General features: G+C 42.0%; 1 protein-coding gene across 1 annotated transcript in view; it reads right to left on the bottom strand.

Moving 5' to 3' along the window:
• Positions 1-20,534, bottom strand: part of atrnl1b (attractin-like 1b) — a 61,719-nt gene that overhangs the window by 21,291 nt on the left and 19,894 nt on the right. The window contains exons 19-25 of the mRNA XM_076759739.1: positions 19,373-19,510; positions 16,767-16,860; positions 10,189-10,241; positions 8,376-8,470; positions 7,960-8,038; positions 5,931-6,088; positions 2,640-2,701 (exon numbers count right to left, since the gene is read on the bottom strand). Coding sequence (XP_076615854.1) covers positions 2,640-2,701; positions 5,931-6,088; positions 7,960-8,038; positions 8,376-8,470; positions 10,189-10,241; positions 16,767-16,860; positions 19,373-19,510 — 679 coding nt within the window. The remainder of the gene's footprint in view (positions 1-2,639; positions 2,702-5,930; positions 6,089-7,959; positions 8,039-8,375; positions 8,471-10,188; positions 10,242-16,766; positions 16,861-19,372; positions 19,511-20,534) is intronic.

Here is a 20,534-nt window from a genome sequence, read left to right as displayed (position 1 = left end):
GTGATAACAAAATGTCACAAAATGTGTAGCATTAAAAAAAAAGGCCTTTGGCAGAGAAGAAACTGAACTCGACACTGCTGTCTAATAATGACATGCTCATTTCTGTAACCACAAGGATACAGTTACCACAAGGGAAACCAATCAATAATATCTATACCTCCTTTCTCCAGGCTTTTTAGGCCATGAAAACAACACAATCCAGGAAGCTTACACAACGTGGGCGCTGGGCGTGGACTGCGTCAGTCGGAAACTAGCAACGACACGATGCACCGCTTTAGAGCAGGTGTAAGATTGGGTCCAGCTACACTAATGTGCATGTGTACACACTAACATGTACTGTACACATAGACACACACGCACACACAAACACACTGGTTGAAGCTGATTTTGTTAATAAGTATAAATCAGACCCTGGGGTTCCAGTACAAGTACGGCGCAGCATCCTATTAGAGAGTTTCTACAGCATCTAATCAGAACGCATAAAACAATCAGACTCTAATTAGATTACAACTTAGGCAGTAGTGTGCAAGTAAATATTGTTTATGAAGTCACTAAGATGAAAAAGTAACATGGAAATGAGGAAGAATACTTGTTGTCTGACTGGCTTGTGGTGGAAAAGGTGGGAAGGCAATCTGAATAAACTCAGAGCAGAAAACAGAGCTCATTCTCAGTCATGCCGTCATTTCTCCACCCTCTATCTCTCATACAAGGAGGTCTGGAAACCCTGTGGGGTGATTTGACATTTTGTCATCAGGCTGATTATGTTTCCCGCAGGTTCACCCCCTTCAAACCTCCCACACACGCACACGACGGCTTGCGACCGCATCAGGGCCCTTTCCCTTTTCGCTGAGTTTATGGGTCAGCGAGAGCTGGACACCAAGGATGCAGAAAAGACTCGAGAGAATTAGTATAACCTGCACGGCAATGGAAAAAACAAAGGAACGGGAAAATATGACGCATACTTGCAGAGATGCACAAACTTGGGCAGCAAACAGGCGATCGTGTCGTGTGAATGTTGAGGTTGATTTCATTCATTGGATTCAGAAAGCTCAAACCGGCACCAGATTTCAATAACTCTGAGGAAAATGGTTTACTAAAGGAAGCAGTGTTTTGTAAATACTATTCAAACAGCAATTTAAAAAGAAACAAGTGGAATCCTGTTGGAACATGGAAATTGCTCCCTCATTTGTAATTTAAAAAAGCTGTGCCAAACTTTTCTATTCCTCTGCCCGTGCTGTGACTCTATTTAAAATGGTGTGCTGTGAAAATGATGCAAGTAGCTGTGAGACACATTTTAGATAAAATAAGCTATGTCCTTCTCTCCTTTCCTTCCAAGAACTCCTGAATTTGGCTACACAACTGTAATTTGATCGGATGGAGGCAGAAGATAACTGATTGTGTGACAGCTTTTCGGGAAAGTTATTGTGGACTGGGCAATGATGGGCAGGTGCCTTGGGCAAAGGCTGTCTTCTATTCCCACCTTGACAGCTACACAGATAATATGTTACTCCACCAGCTACTCTGGGTAGCACACCTTGAAATAAAATGAGCACACACGCAGAAGCTGCACCATGACGGCTTCTGTCACTGACTATCAGAGTTAGGTATGAAAATAATCAATGATTAAAAAGAGCTTAACTTTCTCTTAATATTCTGACTGCTTCCTGATTGGCTCTTATAAGTGTGATTTGTCCTTCCCTGATTTGTCATGCCCCTATCACATGACCCTTTTCCAGGACAGTCTGTATATATCTGTGGGCCCAGATGAGTTAATTCAACATATACAACAAATAACAGGCATTGCTGAGCTTGTTATCTCTGCCAAATTCTGCATTTCATCATGCTACTACTGCCTACATGTGCAGGGAGACACACACCAAACACCAGCATGTGCATGCCCAGTGTACGTGAACAGTCATGTGATATGCGTTCTAAGGCATGTTAGTCTGGACGGAGATTATTCCTGATAAAGTGCAAAACGCTCGTCTGAATGGAGATCGTTTTCGCTCTAACTTTAGCCAATAACCTGTGACACCGTGTTACAGATTAGACATGCTTACAGCACAACAGACATGACCACAGGTTAGCACAGCTTTGTGAGGGGAATCCTTTGAGAGGGCGTCAATGCTGACCTTTTGAAGCTTTATAGAAGTGACGGCATCTAACTTAAAGCATAAATTTTCCTCTTATACCTCAACCTCTTAATATATTCAGACTCTGCTGTGCTTTTCAGACAACTCAATTGACTCATTTTAAACATTTCAATGAGAAAAGATTTCCATTGCAGCTCTCTGGGTGAAAAATCATTAAGAGCCCTCATATCTTGATCGCCCGTGCCTTCTCTTTAGATGGCACTTGCAGAGCGATATGCACCTATTCAAATGGCTTCTGGCATTCATTTGCCACTTGAAAAAGGAAAATAACTGTCTTCAAAGGCACAAGAAGCTTTTACAAGCACTCTGCTAAAAAGGACTGGTCCAACGGGCTCAAGTGACTCAATAAGCTCCAAGAGGTAAGACTGGAAAATGAAGAGGTGGTGGGTCAGCTTCTGGGTAATGCTTCTTAACTGCTGAACACTTACAACAGCTAAAACTAATGACCAAGTGTGAATAAGTCGTGTAAATATTTGACTCACTTACCTAAAAAATGTCACGAAGAACTGGACAAGGTCCATGATACTGTTGTGTTGGGAGAAGGCAATCTGTTACAGAAGAGAGGAGGGTGAGAAATTACTAAAATTTGACAAACACCCGACAAACATGATATGTACATTTGATGAATTTGAATTTGACGCAGCAACACGTTTCAAACCAGTTGGGACAGGAACAACGAAAGACTGGGAAAGCTGTTGAATGCTCCAAAAACACCTGTTTGGATCATTCCACAGGTAAACGGGTGATAGTATCATGATTGGGTATGAAAGGGGCATCCTGGAAAGACGATTGTATGAAGGATATTACTCAATGGGCACTTCAGAAAACTATTGTTGGTAAGAACAGTATGTTTGCCAATGACTGCGTTCTTTTTCTATTTTTGTTTCAAACTTTTTTTGGGAAATCAGGGCTATCACTATAAATTCTACATTTTCATCCTCCTTCTATAATGTCCACAACAACTCATCTGCTGTAACATACTGTATACATACTGTATAGTGTATCCCTTATATCACTGCGTAAGCCTTTGTAATAATGGGTCAGAAACATGGTGTACCTTCATTGAAGTACACATAATGCTAGCTGTAGACGCTCTGAAGGCATTTTGCCTGAAAGCATTTAGACACACAAACATGCCGTCTGCAGCGGTACTGAGCCCCTTCTGGTTGTAGGGTTGGGTAATAGGGCAAAAATTGCGCTGTTAGAGGTGGATTATTCGCGTCATGTTCGACGCCCTGAGTGCTGAGAGGTAGAAATTCAAAAGGTATTTATTTCGGTGATTCATTCTATCACTGACAGATGATGCGAAACCTAATGGCGAGGCAAAGGTAGGGCAGAATTCAAACCCATTGTTTGTTCCAACAGGGTGGAGGCACTGGGTTAACATTGTGGATGCGAGAAGAAAAGCATCTCTCTACCTCATTCCTCAATTATCTATAAGTGACGAGCTACAGAGAGCAGTGATCAGGGGAGAACTATGTGCATTTTAAAGGTTCTGTAGGATGGAGTCTTCACAAGGCTGCTTCGTCATCCTCACAAACTTCTCCCACCTTTGACTTTTTCAGCCTTTTGAAGTAGAAAATGAAAATCACTGATCTGAAATGAGATGCTCACTGACATGGCCGACATGACTGAAAAGCACACATTACACAGATGCTTTGCTGGCTCTTTTAGTAAGCGGGACGCTTCTATTTAGTGCTCGCAACCTTGATTTCATACAACAAGAGGTCAAAGCAATAGGTTTAGGGTTAATCTGATTTCACATCATAAATCTCAGCCGATCAATGGCACCATTTGAGAATGTACTTCCATTATAAGTGGGCTTTTATTACATTGAACAGTCTCTTGGGTAATAATTATAACGACACATGATGACGTCACAATGAAACATTAGCTCAAGTTCTCTCCTTGCTGTCTTTACCCAAATCTAAATGACTGTTTTATGGACTCCTGAACAAAATGGCTCATGAGTGCATTCACAAATTCTGTTATACCTTGACGCTCTCACCCCGGCATCATAAAGGCAAGCAAAGAAAAGAGACCTTATCCTGTTACAGAAGCTATTTGCTTTAACAGCTCAGGCCAGTCCATAATAAATAAGTTACTGTCCGCCAGGAAATCTAATAGAAAACTATTACTGGACCACCTCCACAGATGGATTGACCCCAAAGATGTTATTAGCCCACTGTGGTCCACACATCTATGAAAGGGAGGTCCAGAACAAATTTAAAAATCAATACTTGGAAGTGGGCTAATTAGCACAAAAGAAAACGTGTGCTATTGTCAATAACGATAATTGTATCTATCAAATTTCTTAGTAAACGTCTTTGTTTCTTGCTTAAATATACAATTTCAGCAACATGATTGTCGCACACTGAATGGCTTTTATCACTAATAAAACCATGTGAAGACATGCAACAGTCAATAAACTTACTTTTTTTTTTTTTGCACGCACACTATCATCTATATTATCACCTTTTAAGTTGATATAGTGAACTTGTTCGCAAACAGAAGCTTAGTTACACATCCAGCAGACACAGCGCAACATTAACACTGATTGAAGTTGTGTTTCTAGTCACCTGATGAAGGTAACAGCAGTATTCAATCTCTTTTAGCTCTGCTTTGGTTTCCAACAGTCCTGAGGAAATTGTCGTTTTTGGTCCAATTTGTTGTTTTGTTTGTCAGTGGAATTACGGACAAACTGCTAGCCTGATTTTCATGAAACTTGGTGGAAAGGTGCAGCATGGGCCAAAGAAGAAGCCATCAAATTGCAGAAATTGTAGTTGCTCCAACTATCATACAGAAAGCAGTCATTATGGAGCACCAGAGGACACTGGTTTCATGGGAGACCACCAGGGATATTCAGGAAAAATGTTCAAACTTAATGCTTCGCAAGAACAAGCAATAAATTAGACGTATATAATAAATGCACAGCTGCCATGATGAAGCTTCAGCTAGGCACAATCATATTTTGACATAATCTTAGTAGTTGTGGAAAAACATCCAGATATACATTATAGAGATTTAATTTTGCTGGCTGCTTCTAGACAGAGGAACTGATTGTATTGACATTTATTTTTGAGCATATCCAATAAATTTCTTTACTATAGAGGCTTTGTGCTCTCCCTTAATTTCAGTGTTTTCTGTACTATGGAGTCACTGCACATCACTCTCAGTCTCTCATTTTCATTCACATTAGTGCCACGTGGCCTTTAGCCCATCTATATTTTATTGCCTGTAAGACTAACCCGTGAATATTTTTGACAAAAGCTTAATTGTTGTTTTCCTCCAAACCCCCAAATAACTGACGGCAAATGGTATTTATTTTTCACAGTGTTGTATTTTCGCCCCTTTCACCACATGAAAGCCTCAATCTCCTCCATTTAGAAAGAGGGCTGGGAAAGGTTAAACGGTGCTTTGCTTTGAAAAACAGCTGTGCACCTATGCACGCTAACCATTGCTCATTAAATCGGTAATTAGAATAAAGTGCACTTGAAATCACCCTGAGCAACAGTGGAGCTCTGCATCAGCAAAGATGGCTGCTCTTCCTATGTATGTAGGACTAGGACCAATTGTTCACCAATTACATGTTTTTACATGACTACACAGATACTGAAAGAGAACTGAGCTGCATACAGAGCTGCATACATCACACACTGTGTGGAAGTATGAGGAAACACTAACACAAATCCCAATTAAGAACTGTCAATAAGGATTAGATCACTGATGTTATCTGCTTCATATGAGTCAGTCCAAGGTCACGGACACAGCCCTTACCTGGATCTTGATGGGCCATGAGAAGTTACTGACGTAGACGTAAAAAGTAATATTGGGGTTGCTTCTGAAGGTGAACTTCTCACAGGAGAAACTGTCTCTGTATTCCTTGATGTTCGTTTTGGACACAATGGGCACCTCCTCTCCAGAGATGGTTCCAGCTGTTGGGGCAAAGAGTTCATGTTCAGCACACTGTCATTTGGCACTAAGACAGCTCACCTACATGCAGAGATAGAGCTGGACTGGCTGAAACATATGATTATGAATCCATTAATGAGTTTATCAAGCCATTTGGGACAACAGCAAAGCTCTCACGAGCAGTTATTATTCTGTCTTAGGTGCATTAAACTTCATTTGGCCGACCTAACACAGAGCTTTATTGTGTAATTACACGTCATCTATATTTTATTGTTGAATGGACGTGGGAGAAAAGCGCAGCTTGAAAGAGGGGCTGAAATGATGCCGCCCATAGCTCATAACTGAGGCACATTGGCACATACGTATCATTTGAGTCCACATCAGTAATGTCAGCTAATGCATTTACTACACCTGAGACAAAGAATCGAGCATTTTCTGCCTTTGGGGAGGATGCAGTCTGGATGAGGACAACAAAAATCTGTACACTGTTTCCTATAAAAACTTGTTTGTGTCCATTTGTGTTCAGCATTGATGAGCAGAGTCTTGTTTATATACGCTCATCGTAATATAAAAACTAATGCATTTCCAACCAAAAAAATAAGTCTATTTTCCATCTATCTAAACGTTTCAAGTCATTTCTTATTCTTTCTCATGTCAGTGGGTCCTCAACATTGACATTCCAACCCACAGCTCTGAAACAAAAGAACTGAAAATGACAGCTTGAGTGTGGCTACGTGAGCATGTTTATCTTAATTGAAATCACCCTCCTCCTCCCACCCAAAGGCGCTTCACGCTCTTGTCGATTGTGAAGAGGCTCCCGTTCCTTCTGAGACACAATATCTTTGTGGGGGAAAGGGGACCCAACTTCAAATATTAATGACGGCGCTCCGAAAAGGTTGAGGTGGTGCAGGGGAGCGCAGGGGGTTAACGTGTTTTAGTGGTTGGAAAATGTCAGTGTTGTGGGGAGGGAGAAAGTGGCAGACGACTTGAGAGGAGGGGAGGGCAGCAGATAAACGGTGACACTGGACGACTGCAGTGTCCTTGGGTGTCTTTCCTCAGGGGACCTATAATATCCACTCAACAGTGACACAGTACACACTAACAAGAGAGGGGACATTATTGTTCCTGTTGCACCAACTGACTTAATGATTTTGAAGCTAAAACAAATCCTCGACGTTTGAAACTAGAAAAATCTAAAGCCTCAGAAATCTGCTGCTTAAGAGTGAGATGAGTGCAAATTATTAAATGGGGGGGGGGGGGGTTGCCCCCTTGATAATGAAATATTTATATCTGAATAGTGTATTTCATCATTTCAGTGTTGATGAGGAGGCAGGTGATTAAATTTGTAACAGGACCTCTTTTGGCATTGAAATGACAATAAACAAAGACAGCATATCTTATCAGCATGAGAATATCTTTTACTTATTCAAATAAATCCCTGTGTGGATGAAAATGGATTCTTACTGATGCTCAGGATGTATTATTTTGTGCAGTAGTGGCAAATTATGCAGATTTGGGCAGCTCTGGACATATTCTGATGTTCCAATGCTAAAAAACAATAATTAATGTTTTTGTATACATTTCTAGACCATCCAAATATGACTTCACTTTTAAGAATAGCATTTTGTGATCTCAGCCATTTGTTACCTGCAATAAAAAACATGTTTATAGCAGAGCTGTTTTGCTCTGCTCCTCAAATTCATGCAGAAGACAGTGTTTGAACTGGGAATGTGTATTTCCACAGACTACTGGGTGGATTTACACCACAATGGGAAAGGAAAATAAAATAATAAAAAAAACAAATTCAAAACCAAACTTGTCTAGGAACGGACTGATTGTTCAATCGGTCATTTTTACTACTCGATAAAAACACTGCATAATCGTGTGAACGCACCTGTTGATCCCACTGACCAGGTGATGTTAAGGTTGAAGTTGTTGGAAGCATTAATGGACATGTCCAAGTTCTTGTTCGCCTTCAGATGGAGAAAATAAATATAGCACAACATCAATGAAGTTAAATATGAGATAAACTGACATCACAAGAGAACACACAAGACTCTCATTACAATAAAACACAGAATACAAGCAGATATATTATAGATAGGTTCTAAAATCCATCAAGGATTCGGGCAGCTTTGAACAATTTGTGAGCAACTCAAGACTCCTAGTGCAACTCTCTGGCGTCTTCATAGAAAAAGCACCAATCAATGTTCATCAAAGTTTCATGTGACTTGACATTTGACAGGGAAGAAAAGGACCAATTTATGGTTGCACTCGTCCTGTTGCTGACGGTTTTTCTGAAACTGTTACCTGCTCAGGTGAGGCCATAAAGTTGATGGCGGTGTAGTGATTATCATCCTCTTGGATGAGGCTGAAGGTGAACTGGTAGTCGATGAGGAGATTGTCTATGTGGACAATGAGAGAGGAAAGAGAGGTGTCACATCCTTTCCTAACAAGACAGTGTAATAAGGCAACTTCCTCCAGAATCCACACAGTCTAAGCTTCCAGCTGTGGTGTGGAGACTACGATGACAGCATAAATATACAGACATGCGTGCTTTGTGATGTGATCAAAAGAAACTTCTAAGAAACAGACTGACTGATGGAGACAACTGAAATAAAATATCTGCAATCAATTCCAATGACTGCAATCAGGCGGCACAATTTTCTCATCAAGCGGAGAAGTAGGGATACCTGACCCTGACAGCAAGCTCTGAAAATCCCCCTGCAGCGAGAATAACGTATCAAATGATTAATTAATAGCGGTCACATATGAATTGCTATTTCATCTACCACCGGGTCGGTCCCGGTCCTGGATCTTACAGATTTAAAGAGCATTTTTCCCCTCACAGAAAATAAAACCGCACAAACAGCAGCTTATATTGTAATCTTTTAAAGAATTTTTTTCCCTAGAAACACCTGGTGGGCCAATCAACTTTGGCCCGCAAGCCCCAGATTGGACAGCCCTGATCTAGACGGTCAATGTTACAATGGATATTTTTCTGTGTTGGCAGGTGCAACATCCCCAAACAAGCCTGTCATGTATCAACTGTGTTTCTGTGATTTTTCCAGTATCAAAACCAAACTTGTCACCTGAGGGTTTTCTGTTTGATTTCATGAGTAGTTATATATGCATGTGACAGTCAAAGGGCTTTAATCGCACAAACGGTTTGGGAGATAAGAGAAGTGAGCTCCAAATTACTGGTTACATTGAGAAGTCAGCTGATAAACGCAGTGAAGTAGCTGGCTAACAATGAGTGCGGCATGTTAATTGATGCTCGATGGCTTTTCAGTCAGGAGTGTCGTGTTTACAATACTGAGTCCCAGAAAAAGTCCCAGTGGTGTGCAGAGGTTAAAGCCAGCTCCGGGCTTTCAGCTCCTGCCTTCTCCTCACTGAGCCCCATGTCAGGCTATGGCATTTGAAAAAAAGGGACAAAACCTTGGCAAAGGCTCTGTTGTCGGTAGCACGGTGTTGAAAGAGAGACATGCTGCTGCACCGTGAAGGACACCGCATCATGCAAACAAACACACAAAGCACAAACACCAACATGTAGCACACACAGGAATACACAGGCACGCGGCTGCTATCGCTCGTCGGCACAGGTGTCAACTTTATGTTTCGTTTTGGGTTTTATTTTCATAATGCGGCTTTTTTGGATCAATCACCTTGATGTATTTTCCTTGTACTTCACACTCAAGTCAAACTAACATTTAGCCAACTTTCTAAATGAATGAATGAGTAGGTGGGTGATTGATTGAGTGAGTAGACAAGTGGAGAATTTTTACTCCTCCGTCTCCTTGATTAGCTCAATCACTCACTCCTTCTGATGCACTTGACATTTTCACGACAAGTCATTCTGTCACCGAACAAGCGCCCCTGGTGCCAAAGTGCTAAAATGCTCCATCTGCCCCGAGCGGAAGAGTGCAAGTGTAGAAGCAGAGAGAGAGAGAGAGAGAGAGAGAGAGAGAGAGAGAGAGAGAGAGAGAGAGAGAGAGAGAGAGAAGCAGAGACAGAATAACCAAGAATAATCAAAGTGGTGCGTGTGTGTGTGTGTGTGTGTGTGTGTGTGTGAGTGCATGAGCTGTCTCTCCAGCAAGTAGCTGTCCAGTGGAGAATTACTCACAGTAACAGGTTCCTCTGAGTGGATTGCCAAGGTAACGGTTTTCTGAGTCACATCTGCAGTGAAGAAAACACAGAGGAGAGAGCAAGATGAAGAAGAGCGCTAACAGATTGAGAGCAAGAATGCCTCTTATCAGGAGCAGTGTACGCCAAGTGCCAGCGCATTAGCTCCTGCTGTTGGCGCCTCCTCAAGTCTCTTACTTCTGACAACGAGGGAAGAATCTGATAGTTTGCAAAAGTTAATTAGATTTTTTCAAACTTTTGTTTATCAAAGCAACACAGTGACACGCCACACATTTTATGTACCACCTGATCACAGAGCGCAGAGTGCGGCATCTAGAAGTAATGGATAAGTCAGTGTAATCCTTAAAAAATCCCTGGAGCAAATGACACAATTTATGTAAATGAATTCTGACTTGATTATTTGAAAACCATAATCCTAAATGTAGATATGACAGCCAAATCGAGGACTACCACCGAGCAGGTGAAGCCTTTTCAGCCAATGGATTCGATGAGACCGTGCTCGTTCGAGTTAGTGTGGAGGTAAACTTCAAAACAGGCGAAACAAAGGGCGAGTTTATCTTTGTTTCACGAAAACAGAGCTCAAAGCTCACCTTGCACGACTCGTTTACCTTTGACTGCAAGATGATTGCCCCATTAGCTCTGATTCTGCCCTTGATTCATTGCAGTGTTTTGGGGAAAATCCAAAAAGATGGAGGATAATTGTGCTAAGTATATTAATATTAATGATTCATTAATGAATGATATTAGCATACTGGCTCTTTATTAGTCATTAGAAAACACTTATAAAGGATTATTAAAAGTTAGGGTTAGCAACTTCATTACTTACTATCAATAAGCAGCACTTAGGAGGTTATAGAACTCTTAGTTAGTGGCCTCGTAGTTGCAGAATATGGTCGTGCAGAAACAGGCATTAATAAGTGCTTCATGATGACTAATAAAGAGCCAATATGTAAGTATCATGTATGCTAATAAGCAACTAGTTAATGGTGAATATGCATGCCTTAATAAGTGTTATAACCCTGATCTGGAGTGGGGTTTAGTGTCCACTGGACTAAAGCGCAGAGTATCCATTAACCAGTTACAAAACAGCAATTAGTAGGAAAACAAAACCTAAAGCTATTGAAATAAAAATGGCAGTGTTATGTTGCAAAGGAAGAAAAGCGAAACCACTTAAGCAAGAATGTGAGCTGCTTTAAAACCTCTTGAAAAACCAAAGCTCTTCAAAGAAACCTTGCACAGCAGCTAGAGCAGCTTGAGGAAGCCCACTTTGTAGTACTTTCAGTACAATTATGGTCATGGCTTTCTTTCAGTAAGCACATCGAATGTATGTACCCTTGCATTTTTAATCATGCTATTCAGTGTGTTAGAGAGTTATGCACTTCTTTCAAACACGAAAGTACTTCAATCGCATTTTGAAAAGCGCTTTCCACTGTTACATGTGTTCATTTATACATGAAGCACACAGTGAGAAAGGGGACTAAAGGTCTTTATGAGGGGAGAAAAGGGGTGAAACAAACATATTTTTTTCAATTCTTATGACGATAAAACTATAACAAATAAGAAGTAAACAAAAAGTAGTGATTTCCAGAAAACGAAAGCTGTAAATGTAGTTTAAATAAAAACCAATCTGTAATTTGAATACAAGATCCACATAAATACATATATATACGCTATAATTACCCTGTGGTTAACCCATGTTCTGTGTTTGCTGCAAGTGTGAAATGACTGTAAGCCTAGGGCCAGTAAATCCATAACTCCAGCTAATGAGGGTCCTGACCCAGGGCGAAACATGGTGTGAAAATTGGACAATTACTGGGTTCCATTTGCCTCCAATCCATTGTCGTTACTCGACAAACACTCTAATTCTAAAGCCTCGGACATGGCCACTATCCTCGTCAATGGCAAATACAAACACTAACTGATTCTGGACAGCGAATAGACGCACAGCTTAAAACCTCGCCGCCGCTCACTTCTGCACATACTGCATGAACTTGGTACTCTGGAGATCACACAGGTCTTCTTTCTGTGCATTTCTTAAATAGGTGGATGTGAGGGTGTTTCTTAGATTATGTAAGGTCACGCAGTTTGCTCGAACCAGTGCAGTTTAGGACTATACACAATTTTCACGCAACTGACTTTTCTGACTTTTAAATCAAGTGCTGCCGAGCAAAATAATTTCCTAACATCCGCGGAGTGCCATCGACTGTTAGGTGTGTGCATGAGCGTGTTTCATCATGGCTCACGGCTTTCCAAAGGCATGCAGCGAGGAGGAACATATGGCGGTGTTCACTGGGTTACAGCGTTCTTTCCCTCCTGAATAATCTCTCCACTCTCAATCTTTAACTGTCTACAATTCACCGTGAACGACTACGTCACCCCTCCGCTGCAAGAGCGCACACGAGCACAAGATCTGCACTAATAAAGTGAAATTGACATGTACAAGATATCTGTTATCGCACCGATTTTGTTCCGTGGTTACTTTATCTTATAGACAGTTAAAGTGGTTGAGATGTGGATATCATAGGCAGCTGGAGAGAAGAAAGAGGGAGCAGACCCACTGAGAGACACACGAATGTCACTGAGGAGGAGGAGGAGGAGGTGGCTGTTGGTGATGTTACAGTGAATGGGGATGACTCTGCCTCTAAAAATAATGCAACATCGGTTGTTTGGTAGCATTTTGGATTCACGAGACAGGCGGTGTCACCATCAAAGGTGCCACATGAAAAAAAAAAATGTCAGTCCGATGCGGGTGGAGGTAACACGTCTGACGTGTTCTAACACCTTAAATATCACCGGGGACAAATGGCCAGAATATAGAGGAAAAAAAACTTGAGCTTATATTTCAGCTCTGATTTTGTTTGAGAAAGTGAAGCAGACAGTGTTCACATTGATGATGCTTATACATTTCTCATGCTGTCCCAGACACTCAGAGGTGCATGCGTGCTTTAACAATAATACCTGACCTGATCAAGACACATTCTGACTCTGGATCTAACCAGCAAGTCCTGAAGGACAAGCATCAGTGCTCTGAATGATATAATGGGGGCAGGACACTGAGCCAGGGAGGAACCAGCCCCAGCAAGGACGGGGTGGAGTGCTCTTTCACCACGGTACAAAGAACGGAGGACAAATGCCGCCACAGGCTTTTGAACCTTCCAGAACATCACTCCTGAGGCGCTTCAGTTGTCTGGCATTTGCAGATGGCAAAACACACACACACACACACACATGCACCACTCATCGTGAAGTGTATAATGCAACTCCTCCACGCTGTATCTTAATTTAATCTACACCTGCATGCATGCGTGCACACATCTGAACTGGAGGCGATCCCCCTCCGCTGTATCTTAATTTGATCTACACATGGACCTTTGTCTGTGCCTGTGCACGCGCTGTGATTTAACGGACAAAAATACACGCGCACACACACACACCAACACCAACAGGAAATGTGCCATGAACCTATGCAATGCCCTTCACACATATTCGGGCTGGAGCAGGCCCACATGTACACACACTCAGAGCTACCCCCGGTTACCTCCAGCACAAGAAGAATCCTGAATAATGGATGCATCCAAATGAGCACTATAATAAGAAATATTTCTCCTAACAGCTCTTGTTTGACTCATCACTGTAACGCAGTTTGTTCTCAAAAACAATTCTACTCTGCACTGATGCGCCCTTCACTTCATTACTGCAGCTAGTATTCGGAGGTCCTAATGGCATCGGTGGTTGCGGTGCACGCATCTGTGAAAGCATCCACGTGTGTACTTTCGCGCACATCGCTGAAAAGACAAGGGCGCCCTTGTGTAGAGGTCTTTGTTTCAGGGTGGTGCTGGGGACGGTGCGAGCGAGCGGGGCTGGGGGGGAGACTGATTACATGTAATGAGATACCAGAAATTACATTACAAAAAGGGAACAGCAAACACCCCACCCCAACCGCTAGTCAGTACATACACACGCTAATTAGATCATGCTTCAAAAACAAAAAAAAAAAAAAAAAGTGATTGCTTTCTTGATTATGCGAACATGTTTGAATGTGAAAACGCGTTTTGATTTCGAGATTAAAGTCACCACTGAAATAGCGGTTGTTGATAATGACAACGCTGATCTAATTACAGTCTGTAAATGGGACTGAATTAACAACATATTCCTGTGGTTTATGTTGCTGGCTAAATTCTAAGCTGATAATCAGTAACGGGCTGCAGGAACCTTCCCCATAGCTGGCTCCAAACCTGTATGGGCACATCCTCCCTGTAAATGGCTGATGATGATTGGCCTGCTGCTGCCTGGCCTGTTCTGATACTTCACTCTGGTTTTGTGGGGTAGAAACACAGTCGTTTGTAGCAACTGTTAGCCACCTGCTATCCCAGCGTTGCTCTGCATTATACTGCACTGCTTTCCATCTGGTAGCACAAATTAAAGTGACATTTTGTCATTTGTGCAAAGTGTCATTTATTTAGTGTCAAAGTCAACAGAGAGCGTGGAGGGGTTGGCAGGTCTCGCTCCCCTCCTGCCTCTCTTCCTTCTGAGCGCTTCCCTTCGTTTTCTCTCCGCGTCCTCACTCACTTTCTCTTGTGCTCTCATCACGTTCATGTGTTCTCGCACTCGTTTTTCCTGCATATTGATGTCATTTCCCTCGTAATTTCCACAAGACGAACTTCATAAACTTTCTTTTCCTGTTCCAACATGGTGATTTGTCAGTGCCCACGACACCACACTTTTTGCTCTTCCAGCCTTTATGAAACCACTGCTCCTAACACATAACAGTGACAGAAGCTGGCTGACTACAGCTTATATCATTCTTCATCTAATTCTATGAAAATGACACAGATTATGTCAAATGTATTTAAAGACAACTTAACATTTTCTGATCGCAGACAATTTTCTTCAGCCAGCTAATCCGAACACATGGTTGACACACGGGGCACAGGGCCTCTGACATGTCTGTTCACATGTGACGTGTATGACGTGCAGGCGGTGAAAACAAACATCCCCCTTGGACAATAAAGCCTAACATTGGATCTCAGGACATTGGATGTAAATGATCCATGATTTAAAAAAAAAAAAAAAAATCACCTTGACAAATGCATTCAAGGCATTTTTTATGACCACAGGGAACTTCTGTTTGTTTGTAAGAAAACTCCACAGGGCACCTTTAAGGGTGTAATGATAACTGTGTGTGACTTCTGCTGACTAAAATCTTGTCATTGTATTCAGTGAGAAGATGTCTCAGTTGTATCAGCGTGACGAACACGGTGTGAAATGTGTCGACGTGACAAAACCTGAACACAGGGAGAGTGGCTACGTGATTCTGATGCGAGCACACGGCGTCAGAGATATTTGGAGGACGTGTGATTTTTAGAGAGGGGCGGCAAACACGCGTGTGGGTGTGTGTGTGTGTGTGTGTGTGTGTGTGTGTGCGCTCATGTTTGCCAGTGACCCTTCCATAACTCTTGCTGCATTACGGTATTAAAAACACCAGTGTCCTTTCTGCTTACAACTGTGAAAGCAGACAGTTAAGTGGAGATGGTCCTCCTACACCGGGGGAATCCAGCACGTCAGCAGAAATCGTGCTGGAGGTGGAGTTTCTGGCCAGTATAATGCCGACTGATGGCTCTCTGCTTTCACACCACCGAATCATTACAACATCCAAGCCTCCACACGAGAAGGAGCAGGGCTGCACTCTGCTAAGTGAACTGTGCCCTCACAGTCTTTGAATATGATGATGACATACAGAATTTTAAAAAAGGGTTACTGAAAGTCAGACTGAGTCATGATTCAAAATCAATACCAAGAAATGAATTTGCTCCAACATGACAGACAGAAATAAAACAGCGCTGATCCACTTGGAGGAAAAAAACATAATCCAATATTTGTACAATATCAAGGGTCATTTTGTGAAAGTTACTACATTTCTCTGGGTCTCCTACCATCCATTATGAGGATAGGTATTGTCATTTGTTTCAACGTCATCTTATCAATCACTTTTGTCTTATTATATTAAATCAAAAGCAAGGGGGGCTCTCCAGGGTTGAGTTTCTAACTTATAACAGAAGATCTGTTTTTGTGTCCCTTAAGACAGATCATAAATCTGCTGGAATCATAGAACCAATATTCTTTTTTTTTTTTTCAGGCAAAATATCATAAACAGTAAATAACACCCTCCCTTATGTATCTGTCTCACTTGTCAAAATGGGTTTCCCTTAAAATAGCCCCAAGCGTTTCATCGGGGCTCCATCCCAAGTGATTACTGGCCTGGTGACAGGCAGCCCACAGACTCACTTTTGATTGACATTACCTTAAGTCAGTGAATTTCGGTGGAAGCATTGAGAGAGTTCCTCTCATTTGACCTCTGTCACAGATGTGAACTTTTGGAAACAGGGTCTAGAGATGCTGAACGGACTATAACCTCATGTTTCCTAAGGAAAAGCTAAACCAGGAAATGCTGCAAAATGCAATAATTTAAAAACACTACAAGCCTGCAGGGTAGTTCTGTGTTCTCATGATTGTCGGCGTGTGTGTGTTTGTGTGTAAGCGTGTGGTCGGAGTACTCACAGCTGGCACTGGTCTCCTTTGATCCCCTTGGTGGTGCAGAAGCACTTGCCAGTTAACACCTGGCACACGCTCGCATGACCATTACACTTACAGGCTGGAAGGAGCAACAAAACACAGATGGAGAAGAAGATGGGGCAGAGGGGGAGAGTAACAGGAGACATTATTGATTAAACAAAGCTGGAAATGTGGACAAAGTCAAGGTTTGGCTTGTATGTGCTTTGTGTAGTTAGAGATTTCCAAACTCGGTTTAAATCTTGGAGTTTGGGGTCTCCTGAGGGCACAATAAAGCTGACATCTCTGCGCCATAACAGTTGTTTTTCTCCACTTTTAAGCGCTCGGCTAACAGTTCCCCACTGCTCGCGGTGTTTGCGCTAAGCTAGGCTACCAACATCTCTCCTGCTGTACTGAACACTCAGAGATGAAATTGCTATCGATCCAGGTAAGATGGTAAACAAGCGTATTTCCCAAAAGATTGGCTGAACTTCATAGATCTGATACACGACGGAGAAAAATATGCCCACCCCACCCTCCCTTTAGCTTTAGATGGGACATGACAATACCTGCTAGACATGTGTGCGTGGAATACTAACAGTGCAGCAACAGAAGTGTGAAAGATGAGTGAATTGGCTGCTGAAGTGCTTCTAGTGTGGCAGTCTTTCTGGTTTGCGTTTGCTAGACAAAAATATACATATATATTCCTTTCAGTTGACTAAGCTTTAAAACACTGAGAAGGGGTGTAACAGAGGGGTCAGTGGACACAGTTTCCCCTTCCAGTGTTAAACCTTCTTCTTAGCACATTTCCCATGATGGCACACATGAATATTTCAGGAGACAGGGCTGCTTTCAGCACTACACTTAGCTCTTTAGCTCCTACACTTCTTGTTATTGACAGCCACTGACACAGGCGTTTAATTGTACAACCCCGATCCCAACACTGTTGAGTAAAACATAAAAAAAACAGAACATGATAATTTGCTGATCCTTTTTTACATACACTCCATTGAAAACAGCACAAAGACAATATATTTAATGTTTACCTCATCCGCTTCATTGATTTTTGTTCTGATTTTATCTTTGTTACATACAGCGTTCCAGCTCTTTTTTTGGAATAGTGGGTTGTGGTTGGGGGTGTGCCTAACTGCTCATAAAACAAACACTGAATATGCAATGGCTCCCCTGTCTTCACATTAAAGCGTGGATGTATCTGCATGTAGTAACAACAGATAATGATTTTGAGCCACTTGGTCCTCAGGGAGCAAAAGAATAAGAAGACTATTCCCTTCACATATGCTCACCTGTGTAGTTTCACTTTACAGGTTACAGTTATAGCCTATGCATTAACAGATGGTATCTGAGACCGTAAAGCTCCCAGGTGTGTGTGTGTGTGTGTGTGTGTGTGTGTGTGTGTGTAAGTGTGTGTATTCAAACAATAGCTTCCATGTAGTTTCTCAGGAATGCTATTGATGTCTCATGAGGGACGAGCTCGGGTAAATCTCCTCTTGACAAGGAAGCTGTACTGTAAGCTTTCAGCCAATAAGTTATCAAACACACATACAGTCCCTTTGTCTTTGGTTAAATGCCCATTCCTATGCAAACAATCTAACGTTTGCAGCCATTCTCAACATTAAATTCAACAAGCATTATGGGCTTTTCCTCTGAAAACAAGTACGCTGTATAAATTATGGGTTGCAGTCAGTCAAGAAGACTTATTCTGTATTGAGCAGGAGACACAGAAATTAAATCTGCATCATGTGCTGTTCAAAAGGACTCAAAGCTGTTTTATATTCAGGGAGGAAGACCTGGATACCACACCTTAAAGTTAGTAAAATGATGCAATCATTGCACATCAGTGTTTCACAAGGCCAAACAGTCCTGTATGTATGCATCTGTGTATACATCCCGTCACTCATCAAAATACATGATGTATACGCCTTTCTGCTTTCAACAAAGCCGTGCTTTAACGTGTGGAGAAACCACAGTAATAAGAAGTCAGTATTTGACCTTCAGCTTCGCCTGCAGTTCCCACCGTGCACCACCTCTGCTCTACACTCACTCCAGCGTCAGGAAAACACAGTTAATCTTGACGTTTCACTCTCTTTAGTGAGAGTGGCATTTCCACTGCGCTGCCGGAGCAAAAATAAACCAGCAGAGACCAGACGTCTGCTCTGCCTTTAGTTTTTGTTCTGTCAACACGTCATGAAACCAACATATGGAATATTTCCATTAATCAGACAGGGCAGACAAATTGTCATCAACTCTAATCAATGCACAATAGTGCCCTCTGTTGGTTCTGATGCTGTATTACTGAATGTTTGTCACACGACACACTAATTAGGATGCAGCGTGGACTCCTCTAAAATTGTAATTGTCATTTACACACAGTCTAGTCCAAATAAATAGAGAATGTCACTTGCGTTGCATTTGTTTAAACTCCATGTTGATCTGTTGTTAACTGAAATGAAATGTGTACAGATGATTTAGAGGAGATTAAAGGGGGGTTAGGGTTAACTTACATCAGCCGACTGCTTCATCGCAATGATAACAAGCAAAGCCGTTAAGTCTCATGTGCGCAGAAGAACTCATTTCTGAGGAGGTGTGGCACTCACCCTGGCATTTGCCGCCATTGGTCGGGTCTCCGTGGTAACCAGGCATGCAGGTTTGGCAGTGGGGACCGGTGGTGAGGTTACGGCACTGTTCGCACACGCTGCCGTTCACACAAGTGCTGTGGCCGTTGCACTGGCATGCTGAGAGAAACAGAGAGATGTTATGGATAAATACAGCTTTTCTCACTCTCTGCGACTGCCTCTCGAAATATAGTCAAAAAAGACATTTCAGATCTGGACACATTGAGCAAATCATGGCTATGACAGGTGCTTTATCCTTATCGCGAGTTACACTTTGGGGGGTCAGAGCACGCTAAAACAAGAGAGGACTAACATGGGTTTATATTTTCAATGACTTGGAAAAAGAAGGGTGAATTTCTGCAAACATGCTCACAGTCACGACTTCCATCTGTCAGCAAGTCAGTTCTACAGAGTCATTTCTAAATAGTTTCTATCTAAGTCACACAATCATCCTGCCTGTAGCCGGTAAACAACAAGGTTTTCTGACACCAGCCCAACAATAGTTACACCTTGGGTTGTTATATAATTGCTTCCTTGAAAAGAAACAGAGCCACTGGAGCTGTCAGCAGCTTGTGTTTGCCATGTCAAATTAATTATTTACTCAGACTCGCCTTTTAAACACTTTTAAAGGCTGCAACTTTTAATGAGCCAACTGTACGTCTAAGTGTCTTATTAGAAAAACAAATCAGGCATTAGATGCAAGCAGAACTAAAAATAAGAAGTGTTTATTTCATATAAGATGCACAAGTTAACCCTGTTTGTGTTGATTTTGTTTTGTTGGACTGCTACAGTTAATTCCACCTTTGAGGTTACTTTCTATCAGTGAAATTTGCATGATGGTAAGACCGCCGCTTCAATTCAGTGCTACGATGTATCCGAAGCTGTGAAACATGAAGGTTTAAACCCGTAATAATACTGATATGCTGATACCACTGATCAAGCCTCTACTGTAGCACTGAGTATATCATCACCTCACATAATGTGGTTGTATGGACTCGGGCTTGGTGAAAGCATTCAACGGCAGAATAAGGTTGCATAGAGTCAGCAGGGAGGGATTGGTTGCATAGGGAAGCTGTAACAGGAATCCTTGATAAGAACATCCTTTTAAACTTAAGACAACGTGACAGTCGATCGGGAGTAACAA

This window comes from Chaetodon auriga, chromosome 20 (genome assembly GCF_051107435.1).
Source record: "Chaetodon auriga isolate fChaAug3 chromosome 20, fChaAug3.hap1, whole genome shotgun sequence".
Lineage (NCBI taxonomy): Eukaryota > Metazoa > Chordata > Actinopteri > Chaetodontiformes > Chaetodontidae > Chaetodon > Chaetodon auriga.
The sequence above is the reverse complement of the archived record's forward strand: the minus strand, read 5'-3'. Positions and strand labels throughout refer to the sequence as shown.